Here is a 19789-nt window from a genome sequence, read left to right as displayed (position 1 = left end):
TGTAGTTGTGGTTTCCTGGCTGCTGTACCTGAAGTTGTCTCTGTCATGTTTCCCTACTACCCCACCAGGCACGTGGCTGTTCTGACTGAAACCATCAAGAAAGGGATCCATGATGCTGACTCAGAGGCCAGATCGGTCGCGAGAAAGTAAGTTTTTTTGGGGGGGTTGTTTATTTTTGTAAATGAGTCAGAATTTGTCCTCAAGTCTTAGCAGTTCACGACCGACACAAGTGGATGACGATATGGAATAATATGCCGTCTGTCTGTGTCTCTCATTTTACTGCTAGTCATCATTTGAAAAAGTATTAATGCTTCTGGATTTTTAATTACAAAGCATTGTTTCATATGTCACTTTCTCCGGCGGTGAGGTGCAGTATATATACATAAGTATGTGGACACTCATTCAAATTAGTGGATTCGGCTATTTCAGCCACACCTGTTGCTGACAGGGGTATAGAATCGAGCTTACAGCCATGCAATCTCCATAGACAAAGATTGGCAGTAGAATGGCCTTACTGAAGAGCTCAGTGACTTTCAACGTGGCACCGTCATAGGATGCCACCTTTCCAACAAGCCAGCTCGTCAAATTTCGGCTTGCCGCAATTGGACACTGGAGCAGTGGAAACGCGTTCTCTGGAGTGATGAATCACGCTTCACCATCTGGCAGTCCGACGGACAAATCTGGGTTTGGCGATGCCAGGCGAACGCTATCTGCCCGAATGCATAGTGCCAACCGTAAACTTTGGTGGAGGAGGAATAATGGTCTGAGGCTGTTTTTCATGGTTCGGGCGAGGCCACTTAGTTCCAGTGAAGGGAAATCTTAACGTTACGGTATACAATGACATTCTAGACGATTCTGTGCTTCCAACTTTGTGGCAACAGTTTGGGGAAGGCTCTTTCCTGTTTCAGCATGACAGTGCCCCCGTGCACAAAGCGAGGTCCATACAGAAAGGTTTGTCAAGATTGGGTTTGGAAGAACTTGACTGGCCTGCACAGAGCCCTGACCTTAACCCCATCGAACACCTTTGGGATGAATTGGAACACCGACTGCGAGCCAGGCCTAATAGCCCAACATCAATGCCCGACCTCACTAATGCTCTTGTGGCTGAATGGAAGCCTCCGCAGCAATGTTCCAACATCTAGTGGAAAGTCTTCCCTGAAGAGTGGAGGCTGTTACAGCAGCAAAGGGGGACCAACTCCATATTAATGCCCATGATTTTAGAATGAAATGTTCGACAAGCAGGTGTCCACATACCTTTGGTCATGTAGTTTATTCAGAGTCAGGTGTGCTGTCATATGAGTCGTGTGCTGACAGTTATGTTCATCTACTTATACAAGGGGCTGTGACGTCTGTGACCTTCATGTGACCTCTGACCTTGTCTCCCCCCTCCCTCCCTCACCCATAGGTGTTATTGGGGTTTCCATGGCCACTACAGCCGGGAGGCGGAGCATCTGTTCCAGGCCCTGGAGTCAACCTATCAGAAGGCTCTGCAGTCTCACCTGAAGAGTTCTGACAGTGTCGTGTCTCTCCCCCAATCAGACCGCTCATCCTCCTCCTCACAGGAGAGCCTCAAGTAAGATATCCCCTCTCCTTCCTCTCGTCATCCATCCACCCTTTCCTCCATTTCTGTGAAATGTTACCATGATTCATAAGGATGTGTGGAAAGAGATTTAAAAGGGTATTTAACATTGATTTTAAGATAGCACTAATGGATATGTCTACCTCATGCACAGCAATTATTATCAGATTAGGAAAACACTGGGAGTGATTTATTGGTTGATCCAGTTTAATCATCCTCCTCTGCTTGTTGACCATTGATCTCATATACCATGATTCACCAGCACAGTGTTTGTTATGATGAGGCCGGAGTTGGGATTTGGACAGAGTGATGTCATTTTACTCTTAAGACTGAGGATGGTTTTTCTGCCTCATCATCAGAGGGGTCCGAGCCCTGTACTAATGTCCAGACCTATGACTTTGTCTTGTTTTGACAGTTTGATGCACAGCGATGCTGGGCTGTTTGTCATAAATCTGTTTGTTAACCTCATGGTGGTGTGTCCTTCTGTCTCAGCCGGCCCCTGTCTGTCAAGAGTGCCATAGGAGGCAGCATGACAAGGGGTAAGAGTACTACTAAAATGTGGGGTTTATTCCATGTCACCTTTTTTATATGTTTTTATAATCAGTTGATATTTCAACTTCTCCCCCATGGCAGGTAAGATGGTGAGTTCCAGGGTGAACTCCAACTCCGGCGGTTCTCTTCAACGTTCCCGTAGTGATATCGACGTGAACGCCGCGGCCAGCGCCAAGTCACGCCTGATCACCGTGCCCTCCGCTTCTCCCTTCAGCTCAGCAGCTGCCCTGCCCCCAGGCTCCTACGCCTCACTAGGTAAAACACACACTACCCCCCCTCCCCAGGTCCATCTATGCCAGGCCCTAACTACCCCACACACACCACACCAAACTATATTTCAAAATGTCATGGTCACAGGATGTCAGTTCTGCAACAGTCATTTCTCAAAGTCTCCACAATGTCTTAATTACGTTATTTAGAAGAAATATTAATCTGAAAACCACTGGTTTTTATGGCCAGAGTGGATATGTTAATTCATGTGATGTTGTTAGTAAGACATCGTTAAGCTGTGCTCTGAAGAGAAACATACAAAAAGGCCAGAAGGTTTGTCTGTAAACTAATTAAACTAAACATGACAAATGGCTGCCTATAATCACTCTAGCCAAGTTATGGCTACTGACCTTTATATCAATATTTAAGATTGTGATAATTAATGATGAACCCCCCGAAAATGGCGCAGTTTGATACTGAAGCGTGCTGCAATCCAGATGCTGTCCCTCTGTTCTTGCCCTAACACATCCCTGTGGAGTGTACTGCTTGCAGTCCTTTACCAATGAGACCTCTTTCTCCCGCTCACTCACCTCTCTCTCCCTCTTTCACTCCTGCCTCTCCCTGTCACCACTATCTCTCTCCTTCCCCACCCCTCCTCTCTGTCTCTCTCTCCTCTCTCTCTCTCCTGCCTAACTGGTGCTAATGTCTAACTCTATACCTCTTCTTCCACTTGCTCCACCCCCCCCCCCCCCCCCCACCCCCACCTTGCTTTGCGTTATGCTCAAAAGATGGCACACCTGGTAAAATTGATACTGGTAAGATTGTGTGTTTGTGTTCCGTGTCTGTCGGGGACAGTCAACTGCTCGACTGGCCCCCCTCCCTCCTGTCTGTCCTCTTTTCCGTGTTGTCTACACACTAACTTAACCCATAGTGCACTACTACATCATTCTGACCTCTTCGTCTGGTATATCTGGTAGGTCTGCATGTTTGACCAACACGGTAATAATTGATTACTGACGACAGACATGGTTAGATAGCTATCTGCAGTCAACACAGCACAACACCTCTCCTCCCCCGCACGTTATACACAACTCATTTTGTTATCCTCCTAAGTCGTTGTCCTTTACATTTTGTACTGTTTATTAGTGATTAGCGAAGGGAAAGGACCCTGTGGTATTTGTGTAAAGGTGAATGTTGCATGCAGGGAAACTCGCCCACCCTGTGGTCTCTGTCTGTGTGTGAGTGGTCTGAGTTAGGGGTCAGAGGCCGCTGAGGTTTAGTCTTGCCTGCTTCTCAAGCTGATCGTCTACCTCTTGGTTTTCTATATTTAGTCCCCTGTATCTACATGTCACTGAGACTTTCTAGACCCAAAGTTTGTTGTTTGTTTAAAGAAAGGGCTGTCCCCTATCCTGTTGTGTAATGCGGTTGTTCTAGAATCTAGTGCAACATTTTCTGACTAAGGAGGACCTCGCATAACAAACATCTTCCAATGAAAATAAGGTCATAGCTTCCGCCCACATTCTAACAAAGCGCTTATGAAGACTGTCTGAAAGTAAGAGTTATTATTGGCTACGGTGTTCCTTAATTTAGGGCCAAGTTCCTGCTGTTGTGGAAAGAGATCACTTTCTCAGTGTCAGTCTGTGTTGTCCTAGCTTTTAGGAACATTACTTAGCTGGATTACAAGTATGATAATGCTAGAGACATTATATGTGGGATTTTGCTAATGAATGTCATACATTGTGTATAATATGCACAGTTTGACATGTTCCAAAGCAAGGTGTGTTGGGTCATGTTACTAGTTGCTTTAGACAAACCTTTCTCGGGCCTCCCAAGTGGCGCAGGGGTCTAAGGCGCTGCAGTGCTTGAGGCGTCATTACAGATCTGGGTTCGACCGGGAGACCCATGAGGCGGCGCACAATTGGCCCAGCATCGTCCAGGTTAGGGGAGGGTGTGCCCGCCCGGGATGTCCTTGTCCCATCACGCTCTAGCAACTCCTGTGGCATGCCGGCCGCATGCACGCTGACGCTGGTGTTTCCTCCGACACATTGGTACGGCTGGCTTCTGGGTTAAGCGAGCAGTGTGTCAAGAAGCAGTGCGGCTTGGCAGGGTCGTGTTTCGGAGGACGCATGGCTCTCGACCTACGCCTCTTCTGAGTCCATATGGGAGTTGGAGCGATGGGACAAGACTGTAACTACCAATTGGATACCACGAAATTGGGGAGAAAAAGGAGTAAAAAGTACAACAACAAAAAACTATAATAAAAAAGCAAAACCAAGACAAACCTTTCTCAGATCCAATGCATGTTTGATGGCGCCCTTGAGTGAGAATGTGGTCTTTGTGGGAATCTGTAGAAATATTCTGTTTGTTTCTCCCTATATCTGTGTTTCAGAACACTCTCTCTCCTCAGCCAGGTCTTTTGTCACCATCTGTTTATAGTAGTTTCTTTCAGTGTTTTGTGTTGTAGTGAACTGTGGTGAACAGCTTCCTGGATACAGTATCATTTATAGTGTAGGTTCTTCAACTCTCTCACTAACTCCCTGTGTTTGTCCATCTCTCCCTGTGTGTTTGTCCATCTCTCCCTGTGTGTGTGTCCATCTCTCCCTGTGTGTGTGTCCATCTCTCCCTGCGTGTGTGTCCATTTCTCCCTGCGTGTGTGTCCATCTCTCCCTGTGTGTTTGTCCATCTCTCCCTGTGTGTTTGTCCATCTCTCCCTGTGTGTTTGTCCATCTCTCCCTGTGTGTTTGTCCATCTCTCCCTGTGTGTGTGTCCATCTCTCCCTGTGTGTTTGTCCATCTCTCCCTGTGTGTTTGTCCATCTCTCCCTGTGTGTTTGTCCATCTCTCCCTGCGTGTGTGTCCACCTCTCCCTGTGTGTTTGTCCATCTCTCCCTGTGTGTTTGTCCATCTCTCCCTGTGTGTTTGTCCATCTCTCCCTGTGTGTGTGTCCATCTCTCCCTGTGTGTTTGTCCATCTCTCCCTGTGTGTGTGTCCATCTCTCCCTGTGTGTGTGTCCATCTCTCCCTGTGTGTGTGTCCATCTCTCCCTGTGTGTGTGTCCATCTCTCCCTGTGTGTGTGTCCATCTCTCCCTGTGTGTGTGTCCATCTCTCCCTGTGTGTGTGTCCATCTCTCCCTGTGTGTGTGTCCATCTCTCCCTGTGTGTGTGTCCATCTCTCCCTGTGTGTGTGTCCATCTCTCCCTGTGTGTGTGTTGTTGTCTCCAGGCCGTGTGCGTACGAGGAGAACAAGCTCCGGCAATGCCGTCGGAGCCAGCGCTACTGTGACTGACAGCAGGGGGCGCAGCCGAGCCAAAATGATGTCCCAGTCCCAGCGTGAGTATACACACACACACACACACACACACACTGTCAGCAAAATTTATCCCTCACTGCACACTGTCTGAACACAGGGAAGCCAGTCCACATTGTCATCTCCAGTCTCTTTCATGTAAACCCTCAGTATGACGTTTAACCTGCCTGCTGTGAGGTCATACTAGGTTCTCCTTCAGTTTCTCTCGTCAGTCTGTGTGATATTTTACCTCATATACTTCAGCATCCTGAAGGAACTTGGAACCACTGTTATTACTGCACCTTTTCACAAGATGTATTTGTGTCTTGTGTGTGGTTTTTCTCTCTCTGTGTCTGAGAAGCTTTGAGGGGCTTCAATGATTATTGCACGTGTAACATGACATGCACAGTTAACATCTGACCCAGTGCATGCTGGGTAAACACTACTTCCTGTCACATTGACCGTTTTTATTTTCACGTCCTGTTCTGCCGCTCGCTACCATAACAACCACAGGATCCAGATCTGCTAACCCCACTGGGGGTGGTAAGGCCCGAACTTCATCCAATCAGAGTAAAGCGTCCAGTTCTTAGTACCGCCCCTTCATCCTCTGCAGATCTCTGCATGTCAATCAACTCATTCTTTTAGTTTTTAGACTCATCACGTCATACCAGCATGCTCCATTCAACTCAAGTGTCTGTATTATAATTCTTTTTTTTTTATAGTCTCACAAGCTGTTTGGAGTTTGCATTGTAGAATACGTGGTTCCTTCCGCATTGCCTTATTATCTTAAATTGTTGATTGTTAATTTTGGTTGTTAATATTGGTTGTCGTCCAATGTTGTTTATATTGGTTGTTGTCCAATGTCGTTAATATTGGTGGTTGTCTATGTCCTCTGAACTGTTGTCGTTGTTGTTGTTGTTATAATCACTGGTTTGTTTTCCCAAAGCCCAGTTACACCCTGGATTTAACCCCATCTTGTTTGTCCTGCAACTGTTTATTATCTGTTTGTCTGTCACTATTTATCTCATCGAAGCTGAAACCACATGTCTATGTTATCCGCCTAGTAGGATATACAGAGAATATCATTGTCCCAAAGCACTCTAAACAAATTGTATGTGCCCAGTTGGTAAGAGTGTGGCGCTAGCAAAGCCAAGGTCGTGGGTTCAATTCTCACTGGGATCACATACACATATTATGGACTCACTGTACTGTAAGTCACTTTAGATAAAAGTGTCTGCTAGGTGTTATTACCACAATAAAAGCAACATATGCCTTTAGAAACATTGAAGTAATGAAACATCCCCAGAAAGAGGGAGGCAGAGCATGAGGGAATTCAGCTTTGAGCCGTGACAGAACCTTCCCAGCATGCCATGGAGAGGTGCGTCACTCGCTGTGACCCATCATATCTTGTCTGAAAGGGTGTAATGTCTCACTCTCTCTGACTGTGGGTCCTGTGTGTTATCCTTGCTGCAGCTGGCAGTCGCTCCAGTTCCCCTGGCAAGCTGCTGGGCCACTCGTCTGGGTACGGGAGGATCAGCAGGCCCCCCGCAACCTCCAGCACTCCTGCAGACAAGAGGAGCAAGGTCCCCCGCAGCCAGGGCTGCAGTAGAGATTCCTCGCCTAACAGACTGGGCCTAGGTAAGGGACATTTATATCACAATATCAGCATCATGCAAGTAAACCCAACATAGAGCATGCATGCACACTATACACTAGGAAAAATACATTTGTCATTTGCTAACAACGCACATAGTAACTAAGTAACTGCTTTAATAAACAGTGCATTATATAACCTACACACCGGATGCACATACATAGCATACAGCACATGCTGCTCAAATGACATTTTATTAGTCACATACACATATTTAGCAGATGTTATTGCAGGTGTAGCGAAATGCTTGATAAATAATACCACACCGATGATATGCCCAACGCCGTCATTGCACTCTCCCATCTATCTAGTGATAACAGTATATACAGTACACCAAGAGGGTCCTTTGAAGCTCAGATATACATGATCTAGGTTTCCTGGTCATAAACACAAAACAAGGAAACACAAACACAGAAGATAAGCCTTGAACAAGGGACCCCCATAGTTCTATTATGAAGTACCTTTTGCACTCAAATAATGGATGAAAAAATGCTGAATGGCAAAAGTCAAGGCCCCTAGTAGAGGGTGAATGGTAAGAGTTTGTCTTTCAGCTTCTTCAGACTATAACTGTCTGTCTAGGTTAGCAGCTAAGTAGAACTGTGTTTTGGGAGGGCTCTCATCTTGGTTGTATTTGTTAGCATCTTCCAGGCGTGTCACATCAATGGGGTGGTGCCTCCTTTTTCAGGAAAGTGGATGAGCCTCTGTAGGGCTAGCCTGGTCATCAGCAGCCCAGCTTATGTCCTTCCAGTCAGTCTGAGTCACTGGCTCTTCTCTGACTCTGTGCTATCGCTGTGATTGATTGGTCTGTGTATTTCTTCAATGCCAGGGCTGACCAACCAGCTCTCTCCATCTTGGCTTGTTATCAGTGTGCTGTCTGAGGTCACCCTCTTGTCTGTCTGTCAGTCTGTTGTAAACAATACCATCGTCTGAGTTGGGAAGGGTGCCTTTTTTATATCTGTCCATGGATGAGATTTAAAAATGATGGATACACACAATAAACAATTATGTGTTGTAATGAAAGTTTTCCATTGATATGTAGTTGGTTTTCTTCTTGACGTCTTTTTTCATCATATGTTTTTTTTTTATTATAACAATAACTGAATATAACTGTTTGTCTTTCATTTCCTTTGGTGATTTGACCAAACCATGTTATACCCTCTTATTTTTTATTTATTTGTTATTGTTTATCTTTTTTGTTTTTGTTTTGTATGTTAACTCTGTATCTGTTGTAAGCTACGGTCATACCAAAAGTCTTTTCACAGACAACCTAACCTTGTCGTGAAATAAGAAAAACATTTAATAACTGACTTGCGCTAACGTAGGTGTTTAAAATCTAACCTGACGTCCAGCATACTCCAACCCAGCACCACGCCCCAGAGTCCTCCTCCCCCTCACCCCACTCTCCACCCAGTCTCCAACCCCAGCCCCACCCCAGGCCTCACCTCACTAACCACAAACCTGTGTTCTACCGTCTTACTGACAGCCAGGCTGTGTGGTAAAGCTCTTGTTCCTGGTACTCCTCTCTCCTCCTACAACACGCTAGCAAGGAGCCGTATCCCCCGGCCCAGCATGAGTCAGGGCTGCAGCAGGGACACATCTAGGGAAAGCAGCCGAGACACCAGCCCTGCTCGGGGCTTCAAGCCTCTTGGTGAGTACCACAACCAACCGGACACCAGGAAGCCTCTTGGAAGCAGCAAGGCCCACTAGTACACACCCCTCAGTCTCTTAGTCCCCCTCCTCTAGACCCCTACTCTCTGTCCCAGCCTCTCTACACCCCAGGACATCTAGATAGAAGATCCCACTCGAGAACTAAGGCGTATAGACCTCTCCTTTTGCCTGTTCTGATCTAGTCTGCATGCACTAACCCTCTCAAAGGTTCTGGAATAGAATATCTTCTGTCTGTTTTGTTGGGAATGCTCCGAATGTTATCCTATATAAGTACGTTTCTGTGTCTTTGAATGTGTAATAAATTACCACCAAAAGATCACAATCTCTGGATGTTGAAGGATTCGGTTTGAAAATTTTTCTCCAATGATTTATTGATTTATTGTACATATCTCATAATAAATCTAAATCAAGAGGCAGAGAAAAAAGGCAGTGACTACAGTAAACAGTTTACTGTGCATCATCGTATTCAATGTCCATAGCTGACCTGCTTCTCTGCTCTTTCCTGTGTTGCTGTCACATTACAGGAAAGGACACAACTTTGTCACTGCTTTGTCATGTGAGACAGAGGGGGAAAAAGCAACAAAATTGTGTGACAAAGTGGGATGCGTGAGGGATACCCCTCCTACCCTATGACTGTTGTAGATGTGGGCAGCAGGAAGCCTAGCAGTTAGAGCATTGGGCCAGTAACCGAAAGGTTGCTAGTTTGAATTCCCGAGCTGACTAGATTAAATCTGCCCTTGAGCAAGGCACTTAACCCTAATTGCTCCAGGGTCGCCGTGGGATATGCAAAAAAAAACACACTTCCATTTCACAACACACACTTGTACATGTGTGAAACAGGACAAATATAAGCACCCCCTGTTTGGCTGGTTGGTCATAGCAATAGTAGCTGAATGCAGCCAGGCGCTGAGCCTTGGTCGTCTACAGAGGACGGTACCTGTCGTGTATGTGTCACTAACGCCGCTGGTGTCACTCACCCGTCCTGTCCCTTGCAGCCTCCCGACGTACCTCCCGCTCTACCAGCGCCTTATCCACGGCTGACCCCCACAGCCAGTCAGGTGACCTGCATGCCCCACCCCTTTCCCCGTCCCCCATATTAGTGACTATGCCAGCATGTGTCCATACATAGTACTGTGAGGGCTGTGCCCACCCTGCTGTGCCCACCCTGAGGCAACATTTATTCCAACTTTTCAAGCTTGTAATGGTCTTTTCTTTTAATTGACAAGAAGATTTTTCATAGTATGTGCTGTGGTCCTCTGCTTCAATATGATGTTTTGTGATTTTATTTTAAAATGCTTGTGTTTCATACTGCGTAATCATGATATCCCCACCTATATCATTTTCTCCTTGTTATTGACTTTTTGGACGTTGTATAATGTATTTGTACTTTAGTGTATTAAGTATCTCATATCAGATTTGTTTTATTTTCCTGTCTGCATGTGTCAGTGGGGTTCTTTTTTCTTCATTTTTCATGAGGTGTTTCAACAAGTCATTCTGTGGTGATTTATTTTGGTGGTTGGTGCCTCTTCATCTTTATTTCAGCATCTTTTTTCATTTATCAGTCAAACTTTTTGGTGTTTTCATTTTCAAGCTTTTTGGTGTTTCAGTTTCAAGCTTTTTGGTGTTTTCATGCCAAACTCTTTAATTTCTTTGCCATGTCTTACCTGAGATTTGATTACCGTATTCTGAGGTAAGTCCCTGACATCAATTCCAATGGCTTTCTCCTCTGTTTCCTCTCACCCCTCTCTTCCCCCCCCCAGACCGATTTGGTTTGATCCACCAGGCCCGCATTTCTGCCTCGGTGAACGCCATGAGAGTCCTCAACACTGGCACTGAGGTGGAGGCTGCTGTGGCTGACGCACTGGTAAGTCACCAATCAACTCTTACCGGTTGCCAGTTCTGAAGACATCACTACCGTTTGTCTCAAGATAGAGTGACAGTTAATGGCCGAGGGATTGATGCGGAGCTGTATGCAGTGTTTGGATTTTTGCTGTGGGCCTTGTTTAATCTAATTACTCCCAGGAGGTTTTGCCTGTTTTGCATTTGGCAGAAAATAACTGCATTAAGAAGTCAAATGTAATGACATGAAATCATCAAGAGTGCTTGTGTTGGTTTGTGTATGACTATCAGAATATATATGGGGGATAAACTTAGACTGCAAGTAATTCAACATTGCTAATGTGTAGAGAAAAACATTTTAAAATGGCTTCTTTTACTCACCAGCAGGACTGCACTCATGTTTTCCCTTGACAGTTCACCTCTTTTCTTCTTTCCTCATTGGTTAACTCATTCTTTAACTTCAGCTATTAGGAGACTCCAGAAATAAGGTAATTGTCCAATTTGTGTACCGTTTGTATGTTCATTCTATTCACTAATCAACAAAGATTGTACATGCAAAATATTATATTATATATATTATATTATTATCACTAAATGTTGCCCTTAGCCTAAAAGCCTAACTGGCAGATTTGATTTATTATTCAATAAAATCTCCCATATTATGATTAACAGTATGCATTCTTATAACATAACTTAATAATCTCATTGCATGTCCATATCAATCATGATAAATCAACAGTTGGAACAAATTGCATGGCAATACCTCATTCATTGCGAATGGCAACCTACTAGAAATTGTGCGTCGTAGCTCATCAAATCCTACATCATGGCTGAGTTTGAGTGAACAAGCTTTTCCTAGAGTTTTAGTCTGTCTGTCCCACTTTTCTCCTGGTCCTATGACCTATGAACTCACCATTAACCCATCCCTCCCCATTCCCCTCCCAACAGCGGAAGCCTATGAGGCGGCGCTATGAGTCTCCTGGTATCTATTCTGACGATGACGCTAACAGTGATGCGTCCAGCGCCTGCTCGGAACGGTCGTACGGCTCCCGAAACGGAGGTATGTTGTCCTGTGTTACTCAGTTGATAAGAACGTGGCACTAGCAACACAAAGGTAGTAGGTTTGATTCCCACTAGATGTACATATGCTAAAATGTACGTACTCACGTTGGATTAAAGCGTCTGCTAAATTGTATAAATTATTGTCATTATCTAGGTATCCCTCACTACCTGCGTCAGACAGAGGATGTGGCAGAGGTACTCAACCACTGTGCCAGCTCCAACTGGTCTGAGAGGAAGGAGGGACTGCTGGGACTGCAGAACCTGCTGAAGAGTCAAAGAATACTCAGGTCAGCCCAGGGCAGGGGGGTGGACCTTATACAAAGGAATCTATAAGGATAAAGTAATGGTTTGTGTTTCTAATGTAGAATTTGGAGAAGGTATATTTTCTGTTTAGAGTGTTGTGCCTGCTGTGTTTGTTCATATTTCATGGTCATTTCCTTTTTGAAAATGTCCAACTTTTGAAGAGGCGATTATGTCAAGGGTCCTGCGATCGGTTTCGTTTTATAGCTTTCCTTAATTGGGGGAGAAATGACTTTGTGAGCAGCCTGCAGGTATAAAGCCGCCTGTCAGATTGTGCAGTTAAAGATGAATTTCAGACAAAGCAGTTTCACTGTCGGCTCTCTCTTAGTTTCCCTGTCAGGCCTCCAGCATTCTGTATCCTGAAGGAGGCGCTTTACGTCAAGCCTCTCTGATGTCTGTGTGTGCCTATGTTTATTCATGTGTGCCGGCGGATGCTGTTGTGTGTTGCAGCCGGGTGGAGCTGAAGAGACTCTGTGAAATCTTCACCAGAATGTTTGCAGATCCACACAGCAAGGTAGGTGACAGGATGTTCAGCTGTTTGAACATTTCATATCAATACAATGATACTCACTCATAACTTTTACTTTTGAAATTCAAAAACCCATTGCTTAGCAGGGATTTGTCTGAAAACTAATTGAGTGTGTTTTGTTGCATGGCCTGCTTTGGTGTGGATTTTAACAACAGAGAGTAAGTGTGTGTTTTTATTCTCAGTTTTCTACTATACAGACACTTATTGCCTGTGTTGTTACTTATAAAGATGATATGTTGTCAGTTGTTGATGGTAGCTGTGTGTGTGTGTGTGTGTGTGTGTGTGTGTGTGTGTGTGTGTGTGTGTGTGTGTGTGTGTGTGTGTGTGTGTGTGTGTGTGTGTGTGTGTGTGTGTGTGTGTGTGTGTTCCTCAGGTGTTCAGTATGTTTCTAGAGACTCTGGTAGACTTTATCCTGGTGCACAGAGAGGACCTGCAGGACTGGCTGTTCGTCCTGCTCACCCAGCTACTGAAGAAGATGGGTGCTGACCTGCTGGGGTCTGTCCAGGCCAAGGTTCAGAAGGCTCTGGACATCACCAGGTATGGACCTCTAAATCCCCCCTCCAATAACATCTCAAACCATTTTTACACTATCATGCCGACCCAAACCAAACTGTGTTGACTTGGATATTTTCTTTTTACAGTCCTTTTCAGCACTGTTCTAGCGACTATGGTGGATTTGTAACTAGCCCAGCTCATTACAGTTGTTTTTGGCTCAGTCGTGTGAAAATACAATTTTGAGTGTAATTTCGCTCATTTAATTTAGTAACTAATATTGTTTTGTTCTTCTCAGGGAGTCTTTTCCGTTTGATCAGCAGTTTAACATCCTGATGAGGTTCATTGTGGATCAGACACAGACACCCAACCTCAAGGTACAGTATGCAGAGAAGGTCACATAACTAGATCATTGTGTTTGTTTTGAGGGTTGGCTCTGGGTCTAACAATTTAAGATTTCATATGCCAGTAACTACAGTACAATGGTGATATTGTCAAACATTTTAAAAGTAAACTTGCTAAATGCCTGTGTGTATGGTGACGCTAAACCATGTGTGTGTCGTGAAGCTAAACCATGTGTGTATGGTGAAGCTAAACCATGTGTGTAAGGTGAAGCTAAACCATGTGTGTAAGGTGAAGCTAAACCATGTGTGTATGGTGAAGCTAAACCATGTGTGTATGGTGAAGCTAAACCATGTGTGTATGGTGAAGCTAAACCATGTGTGTAAGGTGAAGCTAAACCATGTGTGTAAGGTGAAGCTAAACCATGTGTGTATGGTGAAGCTAAACCATGTGTGTATGGTGAAGCTAAACCATGTGTGTATGGTGAAGCTAAACCATGTGTGTGTCGTGAAGCTAAACCATGTGTGTATCGTGAAGCTAAACCATGTGTGTATCGTGAAGCTAAACCATGTGTGTATCGTGAAGCTAAACCATGTGTGTATCGTGAAGCTAAACCATGTGTGTATCGTGAAGCTAAACCATGTGTGTATCGTGAAGCTAAACCATGTGTGTATCGTGAAGCTAAACCATGTGTGTATGGTGAAGCTAAACCATGTGTGTGTCGTGAAGCTAAACCATGTGTGTATGGTGAAGCTAAACCATGTGTGTGTCGTGAAGCTAAACCATGTGTGTATGGTGAAGCTAAACCATGTGTGTATCGTGAAGCTAAACCATGTGTGTGTCGTGAAGCTAAACCATGTGTGTATGGTGAAGCTAAACCATGTGTGTATGGTGAAGCTAAACCATGTGTGTGTGGTGAAGCTAAACCATGTGTGTATGGTGAAGCTAAACCATGTGTGTATGGTGAAGCTAAACCATGTGTGTGTCGTGAAGCTAAACCATGTGTGTGTCGTGAAGCTAAACCATGTGTGTATCGTGAAGCTAAACCATGTGTGTATCACACAGGTGAAGGTGGCCATCCTGAAGTACATAGAGTCACTGGGAAGACAGATGGATCCTACAGACTTTGTCAACTCCAGTGAAACGCGACTGGCTGTATCTCGCATCATTACGTGGACCACAGAACCCAAGAGCTCTGACGTCAGGAAGGTATGTCTCAGTGGGAAGTAGGAACTACTACTTACTGTAGGTATCTGCTGCAGTAGGTGATGTAGTCCCTATGGTCTGCTCTATAAGGACTAGCTGAACCACATGCTGTCCAGGCAGAAAGCCATGCGAATACTGCACTGCTAATAGTACAGCAGCTGGATTAGCCTACTTCCTCAAACAAATTCAGCTTGAACTGTTTTTTATGATATATTCACTTGGATTAAGTGTGTTATCATTTGTTGATAAATCTTAACAAACTCAGAACCCATCCTTTTAGAGGAATTGCATTGAATAGTTTTTCAATGTTATTGATATTAAGATCTAGTTATGTACTGTAGCTATCGATCCAGTGGGTTTTACCTCCTTTGTTTGTATTCGTTGATGTTCTAAGCGGTTGTCAATGATGCCATGTGCCACCAGGAATGAGCTTGGGTTAGCAGACACTATCTCCCTGTGCTGAGGCAGGACGTGTATATTCTTGGGTTGTTTGTTTTTCCACTAGTTCCAAATGAAGTCCTCAACTAGCTAGTGTTTAAACACAAGGCGTATCTCACGCAGTAGGGTACTAAAAACAGGTAGACTCAAAATGACCTTTGATGGTGGGGGAAAGATATTTTTCTTAATGCTTTTTATTGTTTTATAATAGAACCAAATTTGATATACCTCAACTGCATCCCACAGGAGAACCCGGCTTACAGCTATAACCATGTCTAGGTTTATAGTAGTGTACTACTATAAACATCTGCTTTCCTTTGTCAAAACTACAATACCCATAATTCTACCCCCCTGCCACTGTGCCCCAGACCCTTCATAACTGGGTGGTGGAGGAGCTATCAGGCAGGTCCGGTACGGCAGCCTTACTGTCCCAGCAGGCCGGGGAGGGGCACCTGGAAGAGAGGTGTAAGCAGGTAGTGGCTCATCAACCAATCACTGTCCAATGCCAAGCACGCTCCGCCCGCCGAGCTGCACCGACACCAAACTGCCTCAACGAGTGGGAAACGATCTCAAGTGTGGCCTCTCCACCTCACCTTTACCCTCTCTAGCCCTTTCTATCGCTCGCTCTAACCTGCAATAGCTATGCCTTGCTATTTTGATTGTGGATAAATGGACTGGTTTGAGAGTGAAAATACTTTTGTTGGCCAACAAAACACTAAACAGTATTTATGTAAGGACTGTGAGAATGGATTGTTGCTTTGTTTTTTGAAGTGAGAGTTCTACCGGCCGATGTCATTGCTAAATAACCACGTGAAAACTTGACTGCTGTTTTTCCTCTTCTGTTCTCTGTGCCGAACACATTTGTCTGTTCTGAACCACATTAACACCCTGCCCATATGCATGCTAACATGGTCGTTTGTAGTAGAAGGAATCACTTGATTTAACATTGTGCTTATTAAGGGAATGTCTCAGTGCTTGTTGGAAGCAATATCTGACCTGCTAGAAGCATGATGTCTCTTACCGCAAACATATAATGGACTCTATTACAGCGATAGTTGCAAAAACGTGTTTGATAAAGTGACCAATGGTTTCTCAGTACTGTTTTAGTCAGTATATAACACTACTCACTGTGTACCTCCAAGCCTTCCACTGGTAGGGATACCTGACAACAGACATAGCTCTTAGTGGAGCAAAGGGCTTCTCTGTAGGAATACATAAATACATAACCCACTATTGACTATTATGTCTGTACCCTACTTCCCAGAGGAAGCCCACCTAACACACTGTTTACTGTACCTATCCCCTCTGCTCCCTACTGTATGTACCTATCCCCTCTGCTCCCTACTGTATGTACCTATCCCCTCTGCTCCCTACTGTATGTACCTATCCCCTCTGCTCCCTACTGTATGTACCTATCCCCTCTGCTCCCTACTGTATGTACCTATCCCCTCTGCTCCCTACTGTATGTACCTATCCCCTCTGCTCCCTACTGTATGTACCTATCCCCTCTGCTCCCTACTGTATGTACCTATCCCCTCTGCTCCCTACTGTATGTACCTATCCCCTCTGCTCCCTACTGTATGTACCTATCCCCTCTGCTCCCTACTGTATGTACCTATCCCCTCTGCTCCCTACTGTATGTACCTATCCCCTCTGCTCCCTACTGTATGTACCTATCCCCTCTGCTCCCTACTGTATGTACCTATCCTCTCTGCTCCCTACTGTATGTACCTATCCCCTCTGCTCCCTACTGTATGTACCTATCCCCTCTGCTCCCTACTGTATGTACCTATCCTCTCTGCTCCCTACTGTATGTACCTATCCTCTCTGCTCCCTACTGTATGTACCTATCCTCTCTGCTCCCTACTGTATGTACCTATCCCCTCTGCTCCCTACTGTATGTACCTATCCCCTCTGCTCCCTACTGTATGTACCTATCCCCTCTGCTCCCTACTGTATGTACCTATCCTCTCTGCTCCCTACTGTATGTACCTATCCCCTCTGCTCCCTACTGTATGTACCTATCCCCTCTGCTCCCTACTGTATGTACCTATCCCCTCTGCTCCCTACTGTATGTACCTATCCTCTCTGCTCCCTACTGTATGTACCTATCCCCTCTGCTCCCTACTGTATGTACCTATCCCCTCTGCTCCCTACTGTATGTACCTATCCCCTCTGCTCCCTACTGTATGTACCTATCCCCTCTGCTCCCTACTGTATGTACCTATCCCCTCTGCTCCCTACTGTATGTACCTATCCTCTCTGCTCCCTACTGTATGTACCTATCCCCTCTGCTCCCTACTGTATGTACCTATCCCCTCTGCTCCCTACTGTATGTACCTATCCCCTCTGCTCCCTACTGTATGTACCTATCCCCTCTGCTCCCTACTGTATGTACCTATCCTCTCTGCTCCCTACTGTATGTACCTATCCTCTCTGCTCCCTACTGTATGTACCTATCCTCTCTGCTCCCTACTGTATGTACCTATCCTCTCTGCTCCCTACTGTATGTACCTATCCCCTCTGCTCCCTACTGTATGTACCTATCCCCTCTGCTCCCTACTGTATGTACCTATCCCCTCTGCTCCCTACTGTATGTACCTATCCTCTCTGCTCCCTACTGTATGTACCTATCCTCTCTGCTCCCTACTGTATGTACCTATCCTCTCTGCTCCCTACTGTATGTACCTATCCCCTCTGCTCCCTACTGTATGTACCTATCCCCTCTGCTCCCTACTGTATGTACCTATCCTCTCTGCTCCCTACTGTATGTACCTATCCCCTCTGCTCCCTACTGTATGTACCTATCCCCTCTGCTCCCTACTGTATGTACCTATCCTCTCTGCTCCCTACTGTATGTACCTATCCTCTCTGCTCCCTACTGTATGTACCTATCCTCTCTGCTCCCTACTGTATGTACCTATCCTCTCTGCTCCCTACTGTATGTACCTATCCTCTCTGCTCCCTACTGTATGTACCTATCCCCTCTGCTCCCTACTGTATGTACCTATCCTCTCTGCTCCCTACTGTATGTACCTATCCCCTCTGCTCCCTACTGTATGTACCTATCCCCTCTGCTCCCTACTGTATGTACCTATCCCCTCTGCTCCCTACTGTATGTACCTATCCCCTCTGCTCCCTACTGTATGTACCTATCCCCTCTGCTCCCTACTGTATGTACCTATCCTCTCTGCTCCCTACTGTATGTACCTATCCTCTCTGCTCCCTACTGTATGTACCTATCCTCTCTGCTCCCTACTGTATGTACCTATCCTCTCTGCTCCCTACTGTATGTACCTATCTTCTCTGCTCCCTACTGTATGTACCTATCCCCTCTGCTCCCTACTGTATGTACCTATCCCCTCTGCTCCCTACTGTATGTACCTATCCCCTCTGCTCCCTACTGTATGTACCTATCCCCTCTGCTCCCTACTGTATGTACCTATCCCCTCTGCTCCCTACTGTATGTACCTATCCCCTCTGCTCCCTACTGTATGTACCTATCCCTTCTGCCCCCCAGGTAGTCCATAACCCACTATTGACTACTGTATGTCCCTCTGTCCTCTGCCCCCCAGGCGGCACAGGTGGTGCTGATCTCTCTGTTTGAGCTGAACACCCCGGAGTTCACCATGCTGCTGGGAGCCCTGCCCAAGACCTTCCAGGACGGGGCCACCAAGCTGCTCCACAACCACCTCAAGAACTCCAGCAACACCAGCAGCGTGGTAAAGGAATACAACCAGGAATATATGATGTGTTTACACTAGCAGCCATGTCAATTTTGGTGGGGTGATTTGAAAGATTGAGCTTTTGAACCTATTTCTGAGGTAGATTAGTTAATTCACTTGTATGCGATCCAATGGTTTCATTCCATTTGGTCATGATCTTCGATTATTACGTTTTGTAAGTCATGAACTTGTTTTTCTCTTTCTATTTCTCAGAGTTCTCCCAGCAACACTATTGGGCGGACCCCACCCCGCCACACCCCCAGCCGGACCAGCCCCCTCACCTCTCCGACCAACTGCTCCCACGGTGGGCTGTCTCCGAGGTACGTACCTCCCTTTTCTCAGACCTTTATCTACAGGGATAGTGTCATTGTGTCTCCTAATGCATGGCTAAACCACGGAGCGCTGGTTGATGGCTTGTTCTTCTTCACCATGCATTCTAATACTCTTTCCTTGTTAATGCATGCCGACCTCTAACCTCAACTCAGATCAGACTAGTGTCTTTTTCTCTTTTCTCCTCCCTCTGCTGCACTCTTCCCTTCTTCTTTCTCTCTTTTTCCTTCTTTCTCTCTTCTCTGTGTGTGTGATCCCTTGTGTTGTTGCCCCCACCTTGCCCCGTTCTCTCCCTCCTCCTTCTGTCCATCCTTCCCTCGTGGCCGTGCTGTGCTGTGGCCACAGTCGGTTGTGGGGTGGGTGTTGGAGTGGCGATGGGCTGTCTAAGCACCCCCCTCCCCCTCATCCTCCTCCGCCTCCCTCCACCCCCTCTGGCCCCGCCCTCAGGGTCCTCCGCAGAGCGTACTCTCCCAGGTAACACTCCTAGGGGGCAGGGCCTCAGGGCCCCAGGAGGGGCGGGACTGGAAGTCCTCCAAATTTCGCTCGACCAATAGGGATTCCTTGGGATTCAAGTCTCATG

At 45.8% G+C, this 19789-nt stretch overlaps 1 protein-coding gene across 22 annotated transcripts in view; it reads left to right on the top strand.

Moving 5' to 3' along the window:
- Positions 1-19789, top strand: part of clasp1a (cytoplasmic linker associated protein 1a) — a 90704-nt gene that overhangs the window by 64512 nt on the left and 6403 nt on the right. For 4 of the 22 annotated variants that reach the window (XM_071355289.1, XM_071355284.1, XM_071355285.1 and 1 more), the window contains 22 exons: positions 69-146; positions 1406-1573; positions 2072-2118; positions 2213-2386; positions 3130-3156; positions 5561-5668; positions 6138-6194; positions 7098-7262; positions 8822-8926; positions 9942-10004; positions 10707-10810; positions 11250-11273; positions 11734-11845; positions 12002-12134; positions 12598-12661; positions 13050-13213; positions 13467-13545; positions 14576-14719; positions 15523-15627; positions 18730-18876; positions 19093-19199; positions 19555-19683. In XM_071355289.1, coding sequence (XP_071211390.1) covers positions 69-146; positions 1406-1573; positions 2072-2118; positions 2213-2386; positions 3130-3156; positions 5561-5668; positions 6138-6194; positions 7098-7262; positions 8822-8926; positions 9942-10004; positions 10707-10810; positions 11250-11273; positions 11734-11845; positions 12002-12134; positions 12598-12661; positions 13050-13213; positions 13467-13545; positions 14576-14719; positions 15523-15627; positions 18730-18876; positions 19093-19199; positions 19555-19683 — 2304 coding nt within the window. The remainder of the gene's footprint in view (positions 1-68; positions 147-1405; positions 1574-2071; positions 2119-2212; positions 2387-3129; positions 3157-5560; positions 5669-6137; positions 6195-7097; positions 7263-8821; positions 8927-9941; positions 10005-10706; positions 10811-11249; positions 11274-11733; positions 11846-12001; positions 12135-12597; positions 12662-13049; positions 13214-13466; positions 13546-14575; positions 14720-15522; positions 15628-18729; positions 18877-19092; positions 19200-19554; positions 19684-19789) is intronic. The other 18 variants (XM_071355297.1, XM_071355293.1, XM_071355286.1 and 15 more) reach the window with 17 other exon arrangements.

The sequence above is a fragment of the Salvelinus alpinus genome, chromosome 20, assembly GCF_045679555.1.
Source record: "Salvelinus alpinus chromosome 20, SLU_Salpinus.1, whole genome shotgun sequence".
Classification (NCBI taxonomy): Eukaryota; Metazoa; Chordata; class Actinopteri; order Salmoniformes; family Salmonidae; genus Salvelinus; species Salvelinus alpinus.
This window is presented reverse-complemented; position numbering and strand designations above follow the sequence as displayed.